The sequence below is a fragment of the Etheostoma spectabile genome, chromosome 20 (assembly GCF_008692095.1).
Source record: "Etheostoma spectabile isolate EspeVRDwgs_2016 chromosome 20, UIUC_Espe_1.0, whole genome shotgun sequence".
NCBI lineage: Eukaryota > Metazoa > Chordata > Actinopteri > Perciformes > Percidae > Etheostoma > Etheostoma spectabile.
This window is the reverse complement of record NC_045752.1, coordinates 16,711,338-16,732,888: the sequence shown is the minus strand read 5'-3', so window position 1 is coordinate 16,732,888 and position 21,551 is coordinate 16,711,338. Positions and strand designations below refer to the sequence as shown.

The 21,551-nt window shown below is 38.9% G+C and overlaps 1 protein-coding gene and 2 long non-coding RNA genes across 4 annotated transcripts in view; 1 reads left to right on the top strand and 2 right to left on the bottom strand.

Annotated features, from left to right (window-relative positions):
- The window catches only part of LOC116669885 (uncharacterized), a 21,800-nt gene extending 13,553 nt beyond the window's left edge, over positions 1-8,247 (bottom strand). The window contains exons 1-2 of the long non-coding RNA XR_004326902.1: positions 8,238-8,247; positions 2,111-2,118 (exon numbers count right to left, since the gene is read on the bottom strand). This is a non-coding gene — a long non-coding RNA (uncharacterized LOC116669885). The remainder of the gene's footprint in view (positions 1-2,110; positions 2,119-8,237) is intronic.
- Positions 1-21,551, top strand: part of alk (ALK receptor tyrosine kinase) — a 397,773-nt gene that overhangs the window by 211,117 nt on the left and 165,105 nt on the right. For both annotated transcript variants that reach the window (XM_032499965.1, XM_032499966.1), the window contains exon 4: positions 20,123-20,327. In XM_032499965.1, the coding sequence (XP_032355856.1) occupies positions 20,123-20,327 (205 nt within the window). The remainder of the gene's footprint in view (positions 1-20,122; positions 20,328-21,551) is intronic.
- Positions 18,327-21,551, bottom strand: part of LOC116669882 (uncharacterized) — a 13,754-nt gene continuing 10,529 nt past the window's right edge. The window contains exon 3 of the long non-coding RNA XR_004326899.1: positions 18,327-18,337. This is a non-coding gene — a long non-coding RNA (uncharacterized LOC116669882). The remainder of the gene's footprint in view (positions 18,338-21,551) is intronic.

Genomic DNA, 21,551 nt, shown 5'->3' with positions numbered 1-21,551 from the left:
GTGTGTGTGTGTGTGTGTGTGTGTGTGTGTGTGTGTGTGTGTGTGTGTGCGTGCCTTGTTCTTACTGTGGGTGGCATGTCTGTTAAAAAACAGGAAACCTATTTTCTACTGGTTTGAAAGCATGTTTTCAACTGAAAAAGTTAAAGAAATTGTAGACAACTTCCTTTCATAAAGCCATCTGTAAAGAGAGCTTTTCAAAATATTGTACATGTAATGTAATGTACATCCCGCTGCCCTCCGGTACTCTCTGCAGTAATAATCCCTACTTATCTACATCTATGGATGGCACTTTAAACATAAATTGCGTTGACAACCCGACACATCCCAGATTCAAACTTCTGTACTGGTTTTGCCTAACTTCTACTCACACATAGGCATAAGCATGAAAACATCAGGATAAATGCGCTGAGATGGTATGAGTAAATGTTTGCCACTCATCAGCAGTGCTGCACACCTGTCAAATCTTCCACTCAGGGGTTACCTGCCCCATGTTGCTTTGCACTTCAAAGATGGCACTTCTGCCTTTTATTTTTTTCTTTCTCTTTCCTCGCTTTACACGCTTAATTGTGCTGGGAGCTTTGATGGTGGGTGGGAAGCAAGTGAGTGGCGTGTTGAGGAAAAGAGGAATCGAGCATTGACACTAATTAGATGGAGAGCAAGTGGAAGAAAAGAAAGTCTGCTTCTCAACACTACAGGCAGGATTATCAAAGTGAATTATTGGTGGTGAGGATGGGGTCGGAAAGTTGAAGGCACAAGCACCAGGCGAGTTCAAAGTTGTAGGCCGCATTATGAATGCATCTGGAGGGGAAAACACCTCAGGGGTGAATTGGTACATACAGCGCAAAGAGCAGAGGGTTAAAGGTGCATGTCTGCTAGCCCCGGGAGCAAGGATGTTTGTAAAGTACGAGCAGTTGTTTCCTATCCTCAGGGTATATGCCTTAAGGCTGCAGAGCATGACGAACTATTTGTTAAAACAGAACCTGTACCTGACTTTGAATTAACTCTGATGAGAAACAATACGAGCTGTTCAGGAAGAAGCAGGAAAGCATCACAAGTTAGCTAAAAAGAAAATCATTTATTAAGTTATTATTTCGAGTTATGATTGATGGGATGCAAACCAAAACCAACACAGTAAGCTGTGAGAATGTAAGAACGGCGACTGCTTTCAAACTCCCATTTAAAGGTGTTTTAAACCAGTCAAATGGGCAACCATGCAAAGATGTCAAACAGTTTTAGTCATCAGCACCTTTTTCTTTCTTGCAACACTGTCTGCATGTATTGTGTCTGCTTATGCTGCTTTTCATTGTGTTGCTTCAGTCTTTGAAATACTGTGAAGTGCCTCCGGGGTGTATGGCCGGTCTTGACAGAAAACAGAAATCTCTTCGATACCAGTGAGGCCCCTTTTTTCACTTTCTTCAAAGGCAGACACAGCAATGCCTGGTTGGTTAACAGTAGGGGAGAGAAAGATATGGATGTGAGAGGGTGGAAAGAGAAGGGGAGATCGACAAGATGGCCAGCGTTGACAGAAACACAAGTTGTGTTGGAGAGAGAGAGAGAGAGAGAGAGAGAGACGACGCAAAAAGAGATTGGACACAAACAGAGATTGGAGTTCTCTGGGAGAGGGAGTGAAATTGCAGTAGAGTTGAAATAAGAGGGAGTAGGATCACAAGATGAGAAAAGAGAGTAGGAAAATTGGAGTAAAATGATGAGATTAGAAGGAGAGAGATTTGAAGATAATATGTGGCAGGGAGAAAGATGAATGGCAGGAATAAGAGTGGAATAGAAGACAGTCATGGAGAGTGGAGACATCTTTGGCAGATAACAGTCGGTGCCCTACTTACATCTGACATTTGAGGAAAATAGAGAGGTTCCTAAGAACACAAGAAGAATATAAAGAAAAGAACATTAAACCTAAAAAAGGATGGATTGGTTTGCCAGGTCATATATTTTGCATGTTGACTTAGTTCTGAAAGTCTGGGCCGTGTTTGAAAATGTTTGTCCAGTTAGGACATATTTCCTGAGTGAAGCAATTTCACAGATTAGATCCCCCTTTACATTTGAAGTTATGCTCATCAGTCATACAGCCTGCTGTAATGATTGATTAGAAAACTGCATACTCTTGTAGTTTTAAAGTTTACCACTAAGCAATCTTTCATTTTAAAATTTCATTTTTGTTTCATTTTGTTTTGTGGGGAGATGGGGGTTGTAAGCCACACACCTCAGCAAATGGCCAAGTAATCAGTGAGTCTTGGATTACTGGTATTGATCAACTACCCCATCAGCCTCCTGCAGAAACACTAGGGCCATTTTACACAATGACACAGTTCACAACACTGTGAGCAATGAACTAAATGGGAAGTTGCTGAAGTCATTTGTGGGGTTGTCAGTTTTTAGCTGAAGCCAGAACCTACAAATCAATCTGTCAGTGAGGTAGTTGTCAGGTGGTTCCAACAACTTCAAAACATTTCTCCTAGTTAGTGACGCAAAAGTCTTCCATGCCAGAAATCACAGATCCTAATACTTGGCAATTATTTTTTCAATATGTGATATATATAATTATGCATTATCAGCACCGATGCTGCTGCAGTGGAATTATTTTGTTTCAGTTTGTTCCCGTGTCATCATATGACCAGGTTTAATGATGGCTGGTGATATTACACATTTTTTCTTATTGTCAACATAACCTGTGAAAAAAACAAAACCAACCCTGTTATGGATTGTCTATCTATACTTTTTGACTCCTTTTAACCTGTCTCTTTTTTGAAACACACCACTGATATAGCATCCTTTCTCAGAACAGAGACATTTGGTTTATTTGAACTGTGGAGACAATCATTCTCTTAAAGGGATATTTCACCATTCGAAAGATGAATATATCTTTAAATTGGGTCACTTATGTAGTAGAAATGTAAAACTTTTTATTTTTTTTATTTAATCGGTGCCTTCTAAGCCGAGAAAAGCCAGAAAATGTGTTTTTGGTTCATGTGGATGAAAGACACCAAATCCCAGAATGCACATACACATATATGCATAAATAATCTTTGCATGAATCTATAATGTGTGGCCAAAATATATGTTTAGGGTATTCTGTTGGAAATAATGTTCCATGCTAATCTTAACCAGCCTTCCAATAAAACGGCTGTGTTACAGATCTGGCTTTAGACCTTTCGGATCAATCAGGCATGTACAGTAGTTAGACACCCTCGACCGGACAACTGATCACATAGTTGCTGACAAGGGTTCTCTATAGGGTAATAGTGGAGCAGCCAAGGCCCTATTAGTGTCCATCAACTGCTGTGCTAAATGCCAGACTGACAGTGTAACTGTTTTGGAAATACCACTGACTTGGATGCCAAAGGGAGAAGAGAGATCTATGCCCTGCTAGTTACATCTCCTCTGCCAGTCAGTGTCTGAAGCCAAGTTGAGCTGCTGACCCAAGCCAAAGGTGTAATAGCGCCTGCAATCAGGAATACAGTATCATTCCAAAAATGGCAGGCAGAAGAGCCAGAAAAGATGTGATGGAATATCAATAAAGTGTCCTTTTTGCTCTCTAAATTCAAGTAGTCCCTTCAAACTAAATGCATTCCTTTTTGTGTACAGTGCTGAAGCTGTGCTTTTAAAGACCACCTCGGTCACCCAAACTAAAACTATTTCTTGAGGTCTTTACGGGTCTTAAACTTTGAACCAGATCAAAAACTGACTTGTGGAAAACCTCAGTTTCGCTTTGGACCCGTCAATACTTCTAACTCTAAGTCGCTGTTTTTCTTTTATTATAACAGAAAAATGTATTATTAGCTGCCCAAACAGGGATTTTAACAATTTTATTGTTTGTTTTTTTTTGCTGAAGTTGAAATACAAAATCTGTGACATTCAACTCTTCCCTGTGAATATATGGAAAATGTAGTGAAGACATATGTGAAGACATAAGAGTACAGAGTATTACATTCTCACTAACAGATCTTTTACGTCGGGACGTAATTTTTTCACAACAGGTTGTTAAAAACAACACGTGCTTTGACTCCTTCTGTGCTGGGGTTATTAAAATACCCTATTTCCCTTTCACCTTTATCTATTTGCCCAAAATAACTAGCAGAGGAATTGTTCTGCATGGGGAAAATAATACTTTCCATTTTCTGTTATTTCTAAACAGCTTTATTGTTCTCAATATTTGCACGGCTAGATTACTTTACTGGCTGTTTTGCATTAGGACTCAGAGGTTAAAGAACGTTTATGGAATAGAAATCTCAATGAGATTCCACAACAACAAAGATTTAGTACATTGACAGTGGAGGGCTTGTCCACCTTTTTAACGCGATCCGACCTCTGCCCTTCAATACACTCTGGGCTTTGTGGATGCGTTGAATTGTTATTGCTTATTGCAACCCAACAATGTCCATGTCAGTGAAAGTAGGCTTGGTTACCATGGCAATCACATTCTCTCTTTCCCACAAACAGAAATGGACCGACAGCAGCAAAGGGGGAGAGGGATGAGTGGCTCTCAGAGGAGCACATTAAAACAGAGAGAAACACAGATGGATTTAGGCCTCCAGGGTTGGGCTTGGCTCACTGCTAGTGTATAAAGAAATATATAGCCTCCTGTAAAGACAGAATATATTACAACAAAGGCCAATGCCTTGTTTATGAGCCATGTTGGTGAACTCTCCTACCCTATCCTATATTGTAGACACGTGTTCATTAGGTGGGGCAATCACCGGAGGCCCCATGATACAATATCATCACAATATTTATGTTAAGATACAATATGATTGGGATTTTAAACATATTGCAATATTCTGCAATATATTGCAATTTATTACCTTTTTCCAATTTCAAATTATGTCCCCAAAAGGAAACTTTGTAAATGTGCTGTATTTTATATTTTTCAACATCTGTTTTATCTAAAAAGATACAATTCTCTGTTTGTTCATCTCATTTCAATTGTACTGCTGCAAAATGGAATTATCAAGCAGACAAACTAACCAACACATACTGAATATAAATCAGATTGATTCTTCTGTGTTATCAATTTCTGCTGTTATCAATTTCTTCCCCCACCACTAATGACCATTGGGTTACATTTACACATCCATTTCATCTAAGGATGTTTACACAGATAAATACAAAACTCCTTTTATATTGTAATAAAATATAAATATGCCATTCATCGTAACCAATGTGACATTGTAATTGGGTTTATTTTAGCTTGCAGAGCTTTATATTTGTTCTTGTGAGTACTTGTATTGTTGTGTGTCATGTGTCTCTGCTTAATACTTACAATCACAGATTTGAAGGATATTTTTAGAAACTTGGCAATTTAACCCAAACTGGTGCTGATATATTCTACATCTTTCTTTTTAAAGATTGTTTTTTGGGCATTTTAGGCCTTTATTTACACAGGACAGATGAAGACATGAAAGGGGAAAGAGAGGTGGGGATGACATGTAGCAAAGGGCAACAGATCAGAGTCGAACCTGCGGCCGCTGTGTCAAGGAGTAAACCTCTATATATGTGTGCCTGCTCTACCAACTGAGCTAACCCGGCCACCATTTTACATCTTTTGCAATCCTCAACTCAGCAGCTCTCGATACTGCACATAGGCAATCATCTATATGGATTATATATTATTGTGCAGCATGCATTAAGTAGGTTCATTTTAGTTTGCAGCATCTTACCTCTATCAACTAAACTGTACACAGTTGCTTTCTTGGGTGCAAGATGCAGCCATTCAGTGACTCTGACAAGGAAAAGAGGGGATTATTCTACTCCACCAGTATAACCATCATCGCAACATTCAAGCTGTAATCATTGTTCGTTCTGGCATATCATGTGGAACCTGTTAGTGTCTGTAATTCGGCCGGCTTGTGGTCCAAAGATTGATGACAGAACTGATAGGGTTTTTTTTCTTCTTTTGCTCGCCCCTACCCCTTCTGTTTTATTTCTCTTATCTGCACATTTCTATGATACATTAACACAAAAGCCAGCTCACTAAAGACCCTGTCCTCTCCAGCACAGTCACAGAGTATGTTCTAAGTTGGTTTAACTCAGAGGGAATGGTGGATGTGTGTGCTTGTGTGTTTTTTGCCCCATATTTCTCTGGACCAAATTGTCTGAAAGGATTTAAGCAGCTTTTGACTGGTCTAATTTTTCAACAATATTCCATTATAGTTAACATATACTGTGTGTCACAGTCATTAGTTAAGAAAATCCATGGTGAGTTTCTTATTCTCAAAGCAGTGAGAGACTTTGCTGGCTGCAGCCACAAGTAATTAAAATTAAAAGAAGCGCCTGTTTGGCAGGATAGCTAATTAAATTAGCTTTAGTTGTGTGTGTGTGTGTGTGTGTGTGTGTGTGTGTCTGTGTGTCTGTCTCTGTCTCTGTCTGTCTGTCTGTCTGTCTGTCTGTCTGTCTGGGTGCTTTGAGTCTCAGTTATGCACAAATGGGTGTGTAAACATTTTGAAGTCAATGTATTTGTGTATTTTATAGATGTCTAAATTTGTAATGAGGGCTGTCTCACTAAATTTGCATAATTCAATTCAATTCAATTTTATTTATAGTATCAATTCATAACAAGAGTTATCTCAAGACACTATACAGATAGAGTAGGTCTAGACCACACTCCAAAATTACAAGGACCCAACAGTTCCAGTAGTTTCCTCCAGAGCAAGCAACAGTGCGACAGTGGCGAGGAAAAACTTCCTTTTAGGCAGAAACCTCGGACAGACCCAGGCTCTTGGTAGGCGGCGTCTGACGGGCCGGTTGGGGTTAGTGGAAATAACAAAAATAGAAAAATGATCGGTGATGTTTGTGTTTGCACATACTGTACATATGTGTGGTCCAGTCCTTAAATGATACAGTCACTGCATCCCTAGAGGACATCACCACAGCCAATCTATTTGTGCAAACACAAGCACAGTTGATGACCTCTCAAACAATCTGCCACTCTAAAGAGCTGAGGATGTGACCACAAGCAGAGTGTGTACGCCTCCTGTAAGTCTGAATGTATGTGTTCGGGTCCAAGAAACCGAGTGTAAATCAACTGTTAATTGTTGATTGTGTTAATGTGTGTCGGCTCATGCATGCCACAAACCCATATACCTCTCTCAGCATGCTAGCCTGTGTTTACATGTGGCAGGGAATTTGTCGCCCGTAGCGGGAAGTGATGGCTGCCATCCGATAATAAACAGAAGGACTTGTTGAGCATGACTGAATGATATCGTTCCGTGATGGAGAATAGCTTTAAATTACTGCAGTCCCTTCAATGTATCTAAGCACCAGCAAGGGCCTTCACTAGTGTGCATGGTATCAGCATGTGACACCCCCTGCTATGGTGTTGGTGGGCTTTCTTCAAACTGTGAGCTGTGTAGCCAAAGCATTGACAGCCTTACAAGCAGGAGTGCTAGGAAACATGTTTCTACTTACAGTAAATATGAGGCTAATATCAAGTGAAACTAATGTGGAATCACAATGTGCCGTTTCGCAAGGTGTTGAATCAGAACGACCTCAACAGGAACTAACTCATTGTGCACAATAGTAACGGCTTGTCATGGACAAAATTAAATCACAATTTCATAATGAAGTCTAGTAAACTGACTCATCAAAACACTAGACAATTGGCAACATTTGTTCAGAGGTCATTCGGCTTTGTCATTTCTTTTGTTTTGCGAGTGAAAAGTCGAAATGAACACAGCCACCACCATTATTCCAACCTCATTTTGTCTTTGTTTGAATGTTCTAAATGGATTTTTACAAAACATTTCCAAAAGCTTAGTCATGGTAAGAAATAATTAATTATTACAAATGTGTTGCTTATTGGCCATGTAGTGTCACTGTTCTCGGCTAAAATACTTAGCTATATTAGCTCTGGGAATCAGGTTGTAGCTGTCGCCGTGGTCCTACACTATTTACATGTCCTGCGACTGTTATTGCCACTCTTCACTCTAACCCCAACCGGCCCGTCAGACACCGCCTACCAAGAGCCTGGGTCTGTCCGAGGTTTCTTCCTAAAAGGGAGTTTTTCCTCGCCACTGTTGCTTGCTCTAGAGGGAACTACTAGAACTGTTGGGTCCTTGTAAATTACAGAGTGTGGTCTAAACCTTCTGTAAAGTGTCTCAAGATAACTCTTGTCATGAGTTGATACTCAAAAATGTAATTGAATTTTGAGCATCAATATCAGATTTCAGGTCGTAATGTGTTCAACTGATACTGTAAACAAGTCTCTAATGGAGCATGAAGAAAACTATAAACATTTGGTGAAAATCCAGCAACTGGCATAATCCTTTGAGTTGCACTGCACTGGAAGCACTGAACGCTAGTTACTCCTTTAATATTAAAACATTAAGTGTGACAAAAAAAATAATTAAGATGTGTCACAGAGGGACTGCTTGGATGTATCACTGTTTATTTGCTCACTCCCACTCCTGGCAACAATGTTTTAACCGGTGTAGGGTTCACAAGATGTAGTGGATTCTTGGCCAGCCTGCAGATGTTTCACTGTGAAATGTTGCACTTGCAGTCCAGTGTCATAAAGGCCGCTGCTTTGTTTGTTTAGCTTCCTGTCCTTTAACTTTCTCAGTCTACATATGGAACAATAACTGCTGATTAGTTCTAATGACATGTAAACTTCCCTGTTTGCACTCTTTAGTTTCCTTGGATACTGAAGCCAGTTGGTGGCCGAGCCGGCAGACTAAAGAACGCTGGGCTGCTGACCACCACTGGCCCACCGCGTACCAGCATGTAACAACTGCAACCTCTGGTGCTTTCACCAGAGTCTGTGTTGGTTGGTTTTTGGTCTCCCAAGCAGAGCTTAAGGTTAACAGGCCTGTTCCGCAACAGAGTAGTCAGAATATCCACGATAAGGTTCTACAGCTTCTTTAAAGTATAATTGGTTGGCACAGAATTTCATTTTCTCAATTTGAACTAAAGCCTGACTGATAAAGGATTTTTAAGGCCAATATCGATACAAATATTTGGCAATTTAAAAATCTGATATTCCGATATAATGGCCGATATATATTTAAAAATAATATATCCAGAACAAAACACGAACAGATTTCCCTAACATTAGTTATTTATGAGGCCTCGCTAAAATAATATAATAATGCAGTTTAAAAATACTGTTTTAAAAAAACGTGTTTGTTTTATTGTCAAAACAGAACAGAGCAACATAAAAAACCTATCAAAGTTCTGATAAATAAAATCTATGAAATACAAATTTAAGATATAAAACTATGCAACGCCAACACTCACAACATGGTTGAAGGCTATTTCGTCCGTTTTTTTTTTTGTTTTTTTTTTAAATATTCATTTATTGCCAATTATGAATACAGGTATCTATAGTATACCTGGCTCTAATTTGAACTGAAAACGCTGTTAACAGAGAAATAATTCAGTTAATGTGAATTTACAGTTTGTTTTGGTCTTTTGCACTGCATAATAGCCACATATTTTACATCAAAAGCAGGGAGAGAAATCCTAATCATATCTCTTCTTTTATAGACAAGTATACCACCTACAATATTCAGCATGTTCGGTCAATATTCTTGACTTTAAAATGACTTCAGCTTCTAACACTGAAAACGTGCCACTACTGTGCACAGATGTGTGGAAGAATGTTTATTTTCCCAAAGTTAGTTTTCTAATTAGCATTATACAAACAAGACAAACTTCTGTAGAATACTACTGGTAATATAGTTACACTTTTTGTCTATTTTGTTTCCACTCTGTCTATTGTCCTTGAATTTTCATTAGACTTCAAATTTAATTCGACAACAGACAGGTCATATATTTTAAAATATAGTACACTATTTTTTTTAGTCATTATACATTGTCAATTAAGCTTCCTTTTCTTCTGATCTCATTGCATTGCATATCTCCACCGGAGCACACAGGTAGTAGACACATTTTATTATTTGAGCAGAGTCCATACTGCCTGCTGCAATGCAAGCGTACAGATACTCTACCTGGCCTGCCCTGTGTGTGGTTCTTGGCTGTGGCCCTGGGTGCTGCTTCCAGGCCTCTTGTTAAAATAGGCTTTGGGACTTCACAGGCCAGGCAGGAGACGTGGCAGGGACAGGAAGTATTGACTTTCCCCAGTGGATTGTGATCCATCAGCTCCTCTCACATAGCCGAGAGGCTGCTGGCCGGCTGGCTGGCCCTCAGTCTATAGCCAGTCCCTTGTCAGCCATCCTAGACCATAACACATACTCTCAAGGAGTTTTTCCACTGCATGGTATCTACTTGACTCAACTTGACTCGCCTTTTTGGGTTTTCCATTATAAAAAAAAGTACCTGGTATGTACTAACGCGGGGGGGAAACCTGCCGTGTTCAAATAGTTTAGCCAATGTTTTTTGCTGCCTTCAGCTTCTTTTGAAACAAAATTTGTCTTCTGGCTGTGGCAACATGCCGACAATCAAAGAAACACACTTTCGACGTTCTGTGTGTGTGTCACGTTAGGTCACGGCAGTTTCCTGCTATGACAACCAGCCACGGCTTGCCTCGCGGATGAGGCGGTACTAATCTGCAATGGAAAAAGGAGGATGGGGCACCGCGGTCTAGTCGAGCAGGTACCCTTAATAGAAAAATGCCATAAACCAACACTGAGTAACAAAACTGCCTTCAGGTGGAACTGTGGTGTGCTCATGCAAACAAAAACACATTCATTCTAATTTGGGTTAATTAATTAAACATGCACACAATATGCAGACCACACTTTTTTTTCTCACAATAGCACGTACACATGCACATTAGAGACTTTCCCCCTGTTTCTATGGAAACCGAAGAAAAGTGGAAAGAGGGATAAGAAATACAAGGGTGAAAGAAAAATGGCAAAAGTTCTTCATGGAATTATTAGAACCATCTAACTCTAATGTTTCATAATCAGATGATATCCTGGCCTTAAGGAATTCACTCCAGGAGATTCTATCGGCATTCGCTTGGGGAGTAATCAACAAGCTATCTTATCTACCTTCCCACAGACTTCATGATTACTAGTTTCACTTGGTTGATATCTGTTGCCGAGAGGTTCATTTTTTTTTTTTATGAACACTTGGGTGCTTTTCCGCTCAGAGGATCTACTAATTTATGTATTCATTCCTTTTAGTCTCGACTACAAAGGCAGTACGTGTCCCAGTTTTTTTATATATTTTTCCCTCAGCTGTTGGATCTTGAGCCTGCTTGTCAGGCAAGACAGTAACTTGCACAAACCGAGCCCGCCCACACCCTCAACATTCCTCTGAAGTTTCTTTTTCTCTTTTTTCAGTGTCCAGTCAGTTTGTGAGCCTTTATGTGCATTCCTTTTTAATGAGTGTTTTCGGCCCTACTATTTGATTCATACGTTAAAACTTTGTTCCAAGTCCTTTCTGTGCCGTTACTCTTTGTGCTTTGATGACCTTCATGCTGAAATGAAATGTTTACTTTTTGACTTTCTATCATTGCTCACTTTACTGAAATGCTCTGACATGGCCAAGAGTGCATGGCAGACCTAAAAAGTAACAATAATCTTGACACTGAAAGGGTGGCCTCTTGCAGCTCTAAAATGCCAACTTTACATATTTAAAACAATGCAATGATGGGACAGAGAAATATCTTTGACAAGGGCATTTGTAACCTGGAAATGTTACCAATAATGTTATTCATATTAAGCGTGGGTGCTGGTGCTTAGCCATGGTCAGCCTGCCAAATGAACCCTTCCGTTTAGTGGTCTGGGCTTATGCAGTTCATTATAAGTTTGAGCTTATAATATAAGATATGTAGGAATATTTTGACTTGACTTGAAGTTGACAGGCATTTTTTTGTTTAGCAGTGTTTAAAAAAACAACAATTGATGTTGTTTGAGTTGAATTAGCTCTAAAAACTAACATATTAAAATCAAATTTACTCTTAATAGCTACTTCATTTAGACAAGCTTACTTTTATGTAAGGGTAGGTCATTAGTAGTAATTGTTGTCTAAATTGCTATTAATGATTTTATTTGTGTAATCAGCAATAATAGACTATTGACACAGAGCACTTTGGGTTAATAGTCAGGCTTTATTTTAAAACTTTTTTTTAAACAACACTCAACAATTGGATTTTTCACAGTGTTTGATTTTGTTGTGAGTTTGTGTGCGTTTCCGTGTTGTCCAAAGGTAAAACAATAGCAATATGAGTTGGGTGTTTTTAACCAATGAGCCATGTTTTGACAAATTTATTTTTATTTGTGATGGACAATGCAGGTTCCCTGATCACTAACACTAGTTAGTAGAGTTATTACGTCATCATTAATTTAGTGTTTATGAATCATAACAGGCAGTGTTACGATTTAGCCCAGATGTAGTCAAAAGCATAGAAGCTGGAAGAGTGGGCTTGTTACAGGGATGGTTGTTGGTTCAGACCAGAAAAGAAAGTATGGACGGGTAAGAAAAATAATAAGTTAGACGTTCATTTCTAAGTACCGACAATTAGTACAGCTCAGTGGGCGCCTGCACATGGCTGTGTGAAAGGTCTGTGCTGCAGTCCTTGGTTCAGATTTACAAAGGGCCCTGTACTTTAGTCTTTAGACACGTGCACATGGCGTCACCAGCCATTTATTTTCAACCGCTAGCACCACTACTGCTGCACCACCACTGGTGGTGGGCAAGGGCTTTGCCTTTTAGCAGAATTTGTAATTTTATAATATCACAAGCTTTTCTGTATTTTACAGCATTGTATTAAGAATTTAGATCTGCGAGAATACAATGTGAACCTATTGTTAAAATGAAAAGAGATATCCCAATTAACATGTTTGGCTACGACATGCAATTGTTAGTAAATACACGCAGTATGTTTCAAATGAAAAGAAGTTTTAATGCAGCAAACTTTGGATTTTACAAAACAGTGGAAGCCGATGACTCAAGGTAAGGCAAACCTGTGGTATTAGTAGTGACAGTATTAGCTTTTAACAGTGGTGAATATATATGCAAGTAAAAAACTGAAATGACACAATCATCCACTTTCAATTATCCACAATCTGTATTTCTGTTTACTTCTCCTGTGCACCTTTTGCAAATGAACACAGCTAAGCAGTGACTGGCAGCCCAGCGGATGGCCCATGGCGTCATTCTCTCATCGGGGAGAGACCCTTTGGCAGCGTTTCTATAAGCTCTATCTATAAACAAGGCCAGTTAATCAGTCAGCTTGCTGGGCCCAGACACATTGTCCCTCAGGCTGAAGTCACCACTAAATCTCTTTAAATCACTGCTGAGGCCCTCTGTTGACTTGCTTGTTTACTTTCCTTGGTGCTGGCGACATAACATAGTGTTTACCGTCCGCTGTCTGAACTCTATGTCCCTGGGTCAATCTGCCTCTCCGTCTATCTGGTCCGCATTGATAGAAACATTAGCAGTAACCCACTGCAGACAGTATGATTCACCACTTTCTATTAAGTTCCTAAATCATTACAAAAGTTATTATATTGTGATGCGTTGCAAAAATTACATTTTGTATTTGGAAAACAACTGCTAGTCCTGGCTTTGGACAGTTTTTTATTGGGAACTCTTTTCTACTGAAGAACAATGAAAACCCTTTCAGATTTAGGTAATACGTTTTAAACTACAACAAAATCCACCCACATTACTAACTTGAGTTAGGATCCAAATTGTCTCTTTGTTGTTGGCTAAATAGTTTCTTTGTCAACCTTTTGTCTGCTCTTTTATTATGTATCCCTATTATTCGGCCCCCTGTAGTTTTCATGTATTAGGATTAGACTGATGCATGCATGGTTGAGAGACAGTAGCTACCACTTTCACAGTGCATGATTATTTTGTTGTAAGAGCCTCTTAAAATTGTATCTGTAAGTAGATATTAAATCAAATGACACTGTCAATAAAGATTAGACATTTTAAACTGTAATAAACTACAGATCATTCACTTAAAAGAGCAATTTTCACTTTTAAGGTGATGTCCAATCAGTGTTGATGGTAAATGTAGTCAATTGAAGCAATAAATTCCTCAGTGTCTGATTATCAGTAGCTTGTATGCAATTCATCCTGGTACATGTAGGCACTGCTGGCACGACTCCACAAGCAGGAGAACTTTGCTTTCTTGGTCAATATAGCACACTCTGGGGAATTTAATGCTTTCATTTAATGTATTAAATACACAATATCATCTATAGGCACTTTGTACCAACAGTGCAAAATTAGTTTGGCAGCACGGTAGGACATGTCTGTTAGAATGAAAGCGTTTGAGGTTTAATTAAGTCATAACAATAGGATCCTTAAATACTGAGAATATATTAAAAATGTATTGTGGAATCTTCTGACAGAGACAAAATTACTGCATTCTAAAGATGCATTTAAAGGATAAAAACCATGGTACAACAGTTCTTTTGATTTGTTTTTGTTTTCAAGGGAAGTGATTAATGAATTGTACTCCGACTGATTTCAAGCTGCTCCAGGCATCATCAACCCAAGAACTGATAAAAACATATTTTAGTGGTTGTAAGGTTGGATTAGTATTGTCTATTAAAGTATTATTTAACTTCATCAAAGATTTGTGTCTTTGATGGTAAGAGTCAAATCATTTATATTTCTAACACAGAAATATGTCAGAGATGTATTTATATGTTGTTCAAAACACTGAAAACCAAAGGCAGGACACCAAGTCACATAGTTCACATAATACCAAGACAAAAGGAAATGTTAAACTTATAACTGTTTATATTGTTACTCAGACACGTGTGCCTTTAAAGAGGAGTTCCATATCATAATGTCATCGTGTCTATTATAGCATCTGGTTGAAGAGTTTGTTTTCTGTTATAAAATTATATCTTCATTGGATATAGTTACTATTGCAATAAAACATTTTTTTTCATCAAGTATATGTTACCATGAGCATTGCTTCAAAAACTACAAACTTATTTAAATGTTTTTTAATGTAATCTGGTTGCCTTTATATACTTGGTTAATTTAAAGTTAATGTATATTAAAAACAAAATAACTACTGTACATGCTAAAGTGCTAAACTGCTGCTCTTTTTAAGCAGGAATGGAATTATGAGAACAGAAGCACAGAGATTGAGGTACAGCTAGAATATTTGGTTAATTTTAACCAGGATAATTAGCAGAGGACAGCGGCCTGTCTGACATGTGAAGTAGTGAAGGTTTAAATTGCGCTTTTATTTTTCAGTCTAATTGACTAGTCATTAAACCAGATACTGACTTCTTGGACTTTAATAATGGGATCACAAAGGGGAGCGTACTGCAAACAGCCATTCAGACATCTGATTAAATACTAGTGGCTAAAATACAGTGAGTATAAACAGCGAGTAATAGTGGAACACAGACATTGCAAAATAGCAAACCTCACACGCAACAATTATGCTGCTAAGTGGTCTCATTAAACACTTTAAATCCAACTCTTTTTGGTAATTTATCACAATTTTTTTCTTTTCTTGTGATGAAGTCATAACAGCAGTACAACCAACTTGTGCAGAATCATTGTTGGATATCAAGAACAAGACATTCAGATTTCAAGGTTTGCTGCTACAATACTGTGCTCAGTTATTTTCATTTTCTAATCCGTTTGTTTCTGGAGTGCTGACATTTTAGTATTACAACAATATTTTTCTCGGTTGAGGTGGTGGACTAGTGCCCTCCTTATACACCTGCTCCTGAGTTCTGTACAACTCTTTTTTTTCCTGCGAGCACCCTGCTGAACTTTGGTGCTTGGTGCCCTCCACTCTCCTGCTCTGTGGTCATGTTGCTGTTGACATCGAGTTCAGTGCTCAGCGAGGCCACAGAAACATCAGATCTTCCGGGTGTTCAGTTGCTGACAACAAAAAGCAGAAGTTAATTGTTCAAACTGGTGGAAACAACAAAAATGAAAAAGATTGGCACATTTGGCAGAGTTCCTGGGACTAACTGCAGCCTCTAAGTAATATATCATGTTGGAACCTTGAGGAAATTCCATCATAAATCACCTTATGTATTACATTGAAGGTGAACACCATAATGTCAATTTGATTAGGTAAGCATTAAAGAGTAAACAGTAAGTAGTAGTATAGAAAATACTACTATTAGAAGTGATTGCACACAGGTGAAAGGAAGGCAGAGCCATTACAGAGAGCTGTAATCCTCAGTGTTTCGTCTGCACTGCTAAATATGCATAAAGATAAACAATGGAGCATTTACACGGATTCCAACATGTATGGAAAAAAAGAAGCCATATCTTGACATTTCTCTGTGCACATTCAGGTCTGCATGTCATTTTCATGGCGACAATGTCAGTTCAGTTTGAAATGCTACATGAAAAATTAGATAAACAAACCTTGGAATGAATCAGCAGCCATGGGACCTGTGAATAGTATTTATGACTACAGTGGGTACCAAAGCTTTTCTCTATGCAGCGCTGTACAATTAAATGTGTCTGAAGTCTGAATACACATTTAGTTGACCACATTAGGAGCTTAGAAAGAGTCCCGCATACTGACGATTACGCAAGCAATTATTTTTTTAGACAATACAGCGTTTTAGTCTTAGACCTTTAAGATAACCACTGCAGTCATAAATACTATTCACTCTTGTGCCACAAGGACAAGTCCCATCCTTGCTGATTTGTTAATGTTGAACACTTGTAGTAGTAATATTTTCTATACTATATTACTGTGTGCTCTTTTAGGTATACACCATAATGTCAATTTGATTACCAAATCACATTGACATTATGGTATACACCTTCATACATAAGGTGATTTATGTTGGAATTTCCTCAGGGTTCCAACATGATATATTACTTAAAATGGAATTATGAGGCTGCAGTGTGTTTGTTTTGCAGTAGAAAATACAACGTTGTATTTTCTAAATAAATCATTGCTTGCGTAATGGTAAGTGTGCGGGATTCTTTATAAGCTCCTGATTTGCTACTTTTGGTCACGTCCTACGCACCTGACCGACTAAAGAGGTGTGCAAAAAAGCTTTTCTACATTGCAATGTGCCACATTAGAATTGTGCAGGGCTGGATAGTGTATTCCTTGATGGTTTGAAGAAGTCCTTTACAATCACTGATTTTCTTTTTGTCTTTTTTTCTCCCTTTAAGTGAGAAAGATTTTCAAAAAATTCTAACTTGCATTTTCAGAAAGGGAGTAAATTAGGGCTAAATATCTGTCTTCACATTATTTGTTTTCACATGTGTAAATGGACAATGAGGCCGGATTCAGACATGCATGCAATTTTCAATCCAACAATCCCTAATTTTGATGTTATTCAGTTAGAATCTGCACGCTATTCACCTTCTCTCTTTACCTCTATCGCAATCAATTTTCACAATACAGTATTCCAATTTTTAAAACAAAGCACAACACACAATAAAAGCATGCGACATGACCCATATGAATCAAATCTTGTATGCAATGTTCTATGTCATGGTTTCTTTCCTTCATCACTGACAAGTAGCTGAGAGTGGGTTGCATTCACAGCATTAACACGTCTGTAAACATTGTCTAGTGTTATTAAGTTATTCAGATTAGTGCCATTTTTCTTTTTTGACATAAGCCAATATTATTTTGTAATTACGCACAATTTGCTTGTACTTATTTAATTGCTTATCCCATGATTGGTGTTGCAGTAAGAGGTGGTTATTACAAAAACAAAAACACCTTGCCTTGTAGCTGTTGTCTATAGCATACACGCTACCTCCTTTTCTAATTATTTACCCAACATTTTACATTTAATAGTCAAAAAGTCCCACAACTTAACTGTTCTGGTTCACGCTTACTGTAGTGTCGTTTTCAGAGAAAAAGTTCTGGAAAACTCCCAGCAGCACACAACAAACAGACACAGTTAGAGACTAGATATGAACATAGGGGTGCATTTGGCTGCAAAAATCCCCTCAAGAGTTGGTAGAGTCCAAAAAAACGAGCTAAAAGAGAGTAATTATTGGACTTGCATTCATCAGGAGACCAGAAACATGATGGATGCTAATGATGCTCTGTAACTGCTGGATTTGTAAATACGCAACTGTTTGCTAACAAGTTCACAAAATCAACTTAAAAGATGACATGTCAAGTGTGTTTCCGCTTTCTTCCGCTGGCCAAAACAATCAATTATTGCAGGTTTAAAGTGGAAATCGCTGTGGGAGAACATCCTTTTACAGAAAAACAACAACAATACACTATCACAAGAAGGCTGCTAACCTTCTTTTACACCATCTCTCTGCAGTGGAAGCTGTCGCTATGTTGTGCCAATGAATAGGTTGTATTAAAAAACGTTAGGCAGTCAAATTGTTGGGACCTGAAAAAGCTTGTGCTGGCCTTGGGTAAATGCTTAATGTTATAAGAGGATTTGGCAGAGAATACAATTTCAAGTTTGTTTTTTCTCCTTCTCTCAGGCCATTTGTATTATCTGAGGGAATTCTGCTCCCACAGTTGCCCTGATTTGGTATGCTGTCAACAAGAGCCTCAGTTCATTGAATCTGTAACCACACACAGAGCGAGAAAAGTGTTTACAAGCTTGATTCAATGATACAGAGGCCAACTATCACTTTGGATTGAAATGTTTCTGTTTCTTTCTTTTGTTTGGGATTACCTGCTTCTTCGAAGGGGCAATAATCAAGTGCCATTTTATAAACACTGTTGATGAAGTCTAAACTTCACAGATAAATGAGAAATTGCCTCCAACGGAGTCCATTAACTGTAGCAAAACAGGCAAAGAGAGTAGAATTGCTGGTGTGGATTACAAGACTGTCAGAGACGGAGTCTTGCAGTCATTTTTATTAAAGAGCTTTTCCATTATGAATAGTTTTTAGGAAAGTTTTGATTTTCATAGTTTTAAGTCCTGATATAGAATAGATTAGTTAATGGGCTTACCTACACTGGATCCCCACAGGTTGTCATTAAAGACAACACTCAAAGAAACTTAACGTAAGAACAGGTGTCATCCACAACATGCATTTCCATTCCATTTTTGTATGCAAAGCTGATGTCTAAACTGCCTAAACCCCAAACCAATGATCATGTTGCACCATGCAGATTGGGAAAGACAGTCAGTTGAACAAGGCCTTGTGGTGCAGTAAATGAGGGCATCAAGCTCTGTTAGGCAGCAGAATTAACAGGTGAAGCTGAGGCAGAAATCTAATGGAATTGCAGTCTTTCCTCTGCAGTTGCCGTTATAATTTGTACACTGCTGATAATTGCTTCCAAGCAGGTATTTCTTCATCTTATTTGGACTAGGAAACAAGAGTTAATAGTTTTCGGCCTTCAGGGCCAAAGCTCTTCCAGACTGAGTCTTAAGGTCTTTACATCAAATTGCTGCTGTGTGTGTAGTTAATGCTTGCAGTCCACATTGCCGGCAAACTTGTTGTAAGCACTCGGGCTGTCCTTGCCAAATGGTCTGGACCCTTTGTGTATGAAGTATTCAAATGTGGAAAGGAGTGCAAATGAGGCTTAACTGGAGCACACCAATTGGAAGGCCCCCAAATTCACCAGTTTTTCAGCAACATATTATGGGATATTTCAAATAGAATTAAATTATGTATTACCCTTTTTATATCTGATTGTATATTTTGTTTTCATCAATTATTCTGCAAAATTTTTGATATATTAGCTTCCCCTCAACAGCACTACTTTTTTAACTGAGCATACTAAACATGGATTTTCTTCCTTTAACATTGAGATTCTTTACCATCTCTCACACACACACACACACACACAAACACACACACACACACACACACACACACACACACACACACACACACACACACACACACACACACACACACACACACACACACACACACACACACTTGAAAGTCAGAAAAAGATGCTTTGATTTTCCACCCACTACCCCTCTTTCCTTTTTGTGTGTGCAAGGGATGTTATTGACTTCTCTTATAAAAGCAGCTTTATTTCATCAAGTGCTACTCAGCCATTGCCTCAAAACTATTTGAAATCATAGCCAATCACTCATCTGGATTCTGTACATACTGTAACAGCATATCATGATCATGAGATTTTAACTTGTGGTCATTTTCAAGCTTTCTCAATACTTTTCTGCATTTAGCATGATCCAGAAGTCTCTAACCCAGTGACCTTCTATGTTTCTTCCTAGTACACGTTGTCTGTGTCACTGCTCTGTGTTCGACAGTTCTTTGTTTGTCTCTCCCTCAGGTCAGTTCCTCTGGGTGAACAGCTCAGCCTTTGGCGGCCCCTGGGTGCTGAGTCCTTGGCTGTGGGGGGGCCAGGGTCCCTGTGGCCTGGACATGGCTGTGTTCCTCCACCCCAAGCAAAGTGGACAATACACCATATGGCTCATAGAGCGGGACAAACCACCACTTTCCCTCTTCTCAACTGACACACTGCCACGCATCACAGGGTAAGCACTTTTTTTCATACATATATTACACTAGAAGACTTTGAAAAGCCCTGATTGATTTGTTTAAAGAGAATAAGCAAGCATAAAGTCAATGTCCCTGTGCATTCACGCCTGATAGTCATAACTATCCACTTAACATTTCTCTTAGCACTAGCTTTGTCTTATCAGATTTCTGGGCCTCCTGGTCAGGTTCACGGAGTCCTGTATACATGAACACTTGCCTGTCATCCAAGAGCTTTATCATGAATACACTTGTTTCCAAACCAGTGTAAATATGTTCCATTAGGGGTCGAGATGGGAAACATTCAGCAGAATCAACTTCACCAGGTCTGTGCTCCTGTCACTTTGGCTTTTTTTTAGTGTAGGCTTTGCAGTGATCTGTGTCTTATACTGAGAGCAACAGGGTGACCCATAAATAGATGTCTGTCTATGGCAGACCAACCACTGGACAATACTTAGTTCAAAGGCTTATCCTCTAAATTACAATCTGGATAGTTTTGTATTGCCAGACTTATCAGAATATGTTCTGGCTACACTGCCTATCTATTCTGGTATAGGGGAAGAAATGCTCTAACTTGTTTGTATTTCTTTAAAATAGTCATAACTGTCCTGGGTGGCGCTAAGCCCCAATTGCAGAGATAGTGACAGGGGAGGAACATCTGGCGTGTCCCTCAGGCTTTATTTTCAGGCTTTATTCCAACAATGTACATCCGTTGAGCGAGTCTACAATCTGGAATATCTGTTTTGTTCTCTTTGACAGCATCTATGGCAATAAACAGGAATTGTTATAGAGACTGGGGAAAAATTGCACCCTGTACGTGTGGCCAGCTTTTATTAGTATGGCTGTTCTTTGATTTTTATGTGTAATGTTCAGAATAAAAAAAGTAACTCTCTGCACACTGCCACGGACATGTTTCATGCTGCTTGTGTGTGTAATATCTTGAGGGCATTGGAATCATATGAATGACATGCTTTATGCATCTCTTTTGTTTTCTTGCTGTCTGTGTGTGGGAGTGAATGTGCGTTTGTGTGCGGGTGTTTATGCGAATGGGGTGTCTTCTTAAGGGAGCATAGCAGGGACGTGCTCATTACATGAGTGATGGATTAGAGTGTTTGTGTGCTTTCATTTGTAGTCAGAGGCTGCCATCCACCCACGCTATCTCTGTCGTTTTGAGACTGGCTCAGCCAAACTCTCCACATTTCTACTCCAAAGGGAGGATGCTC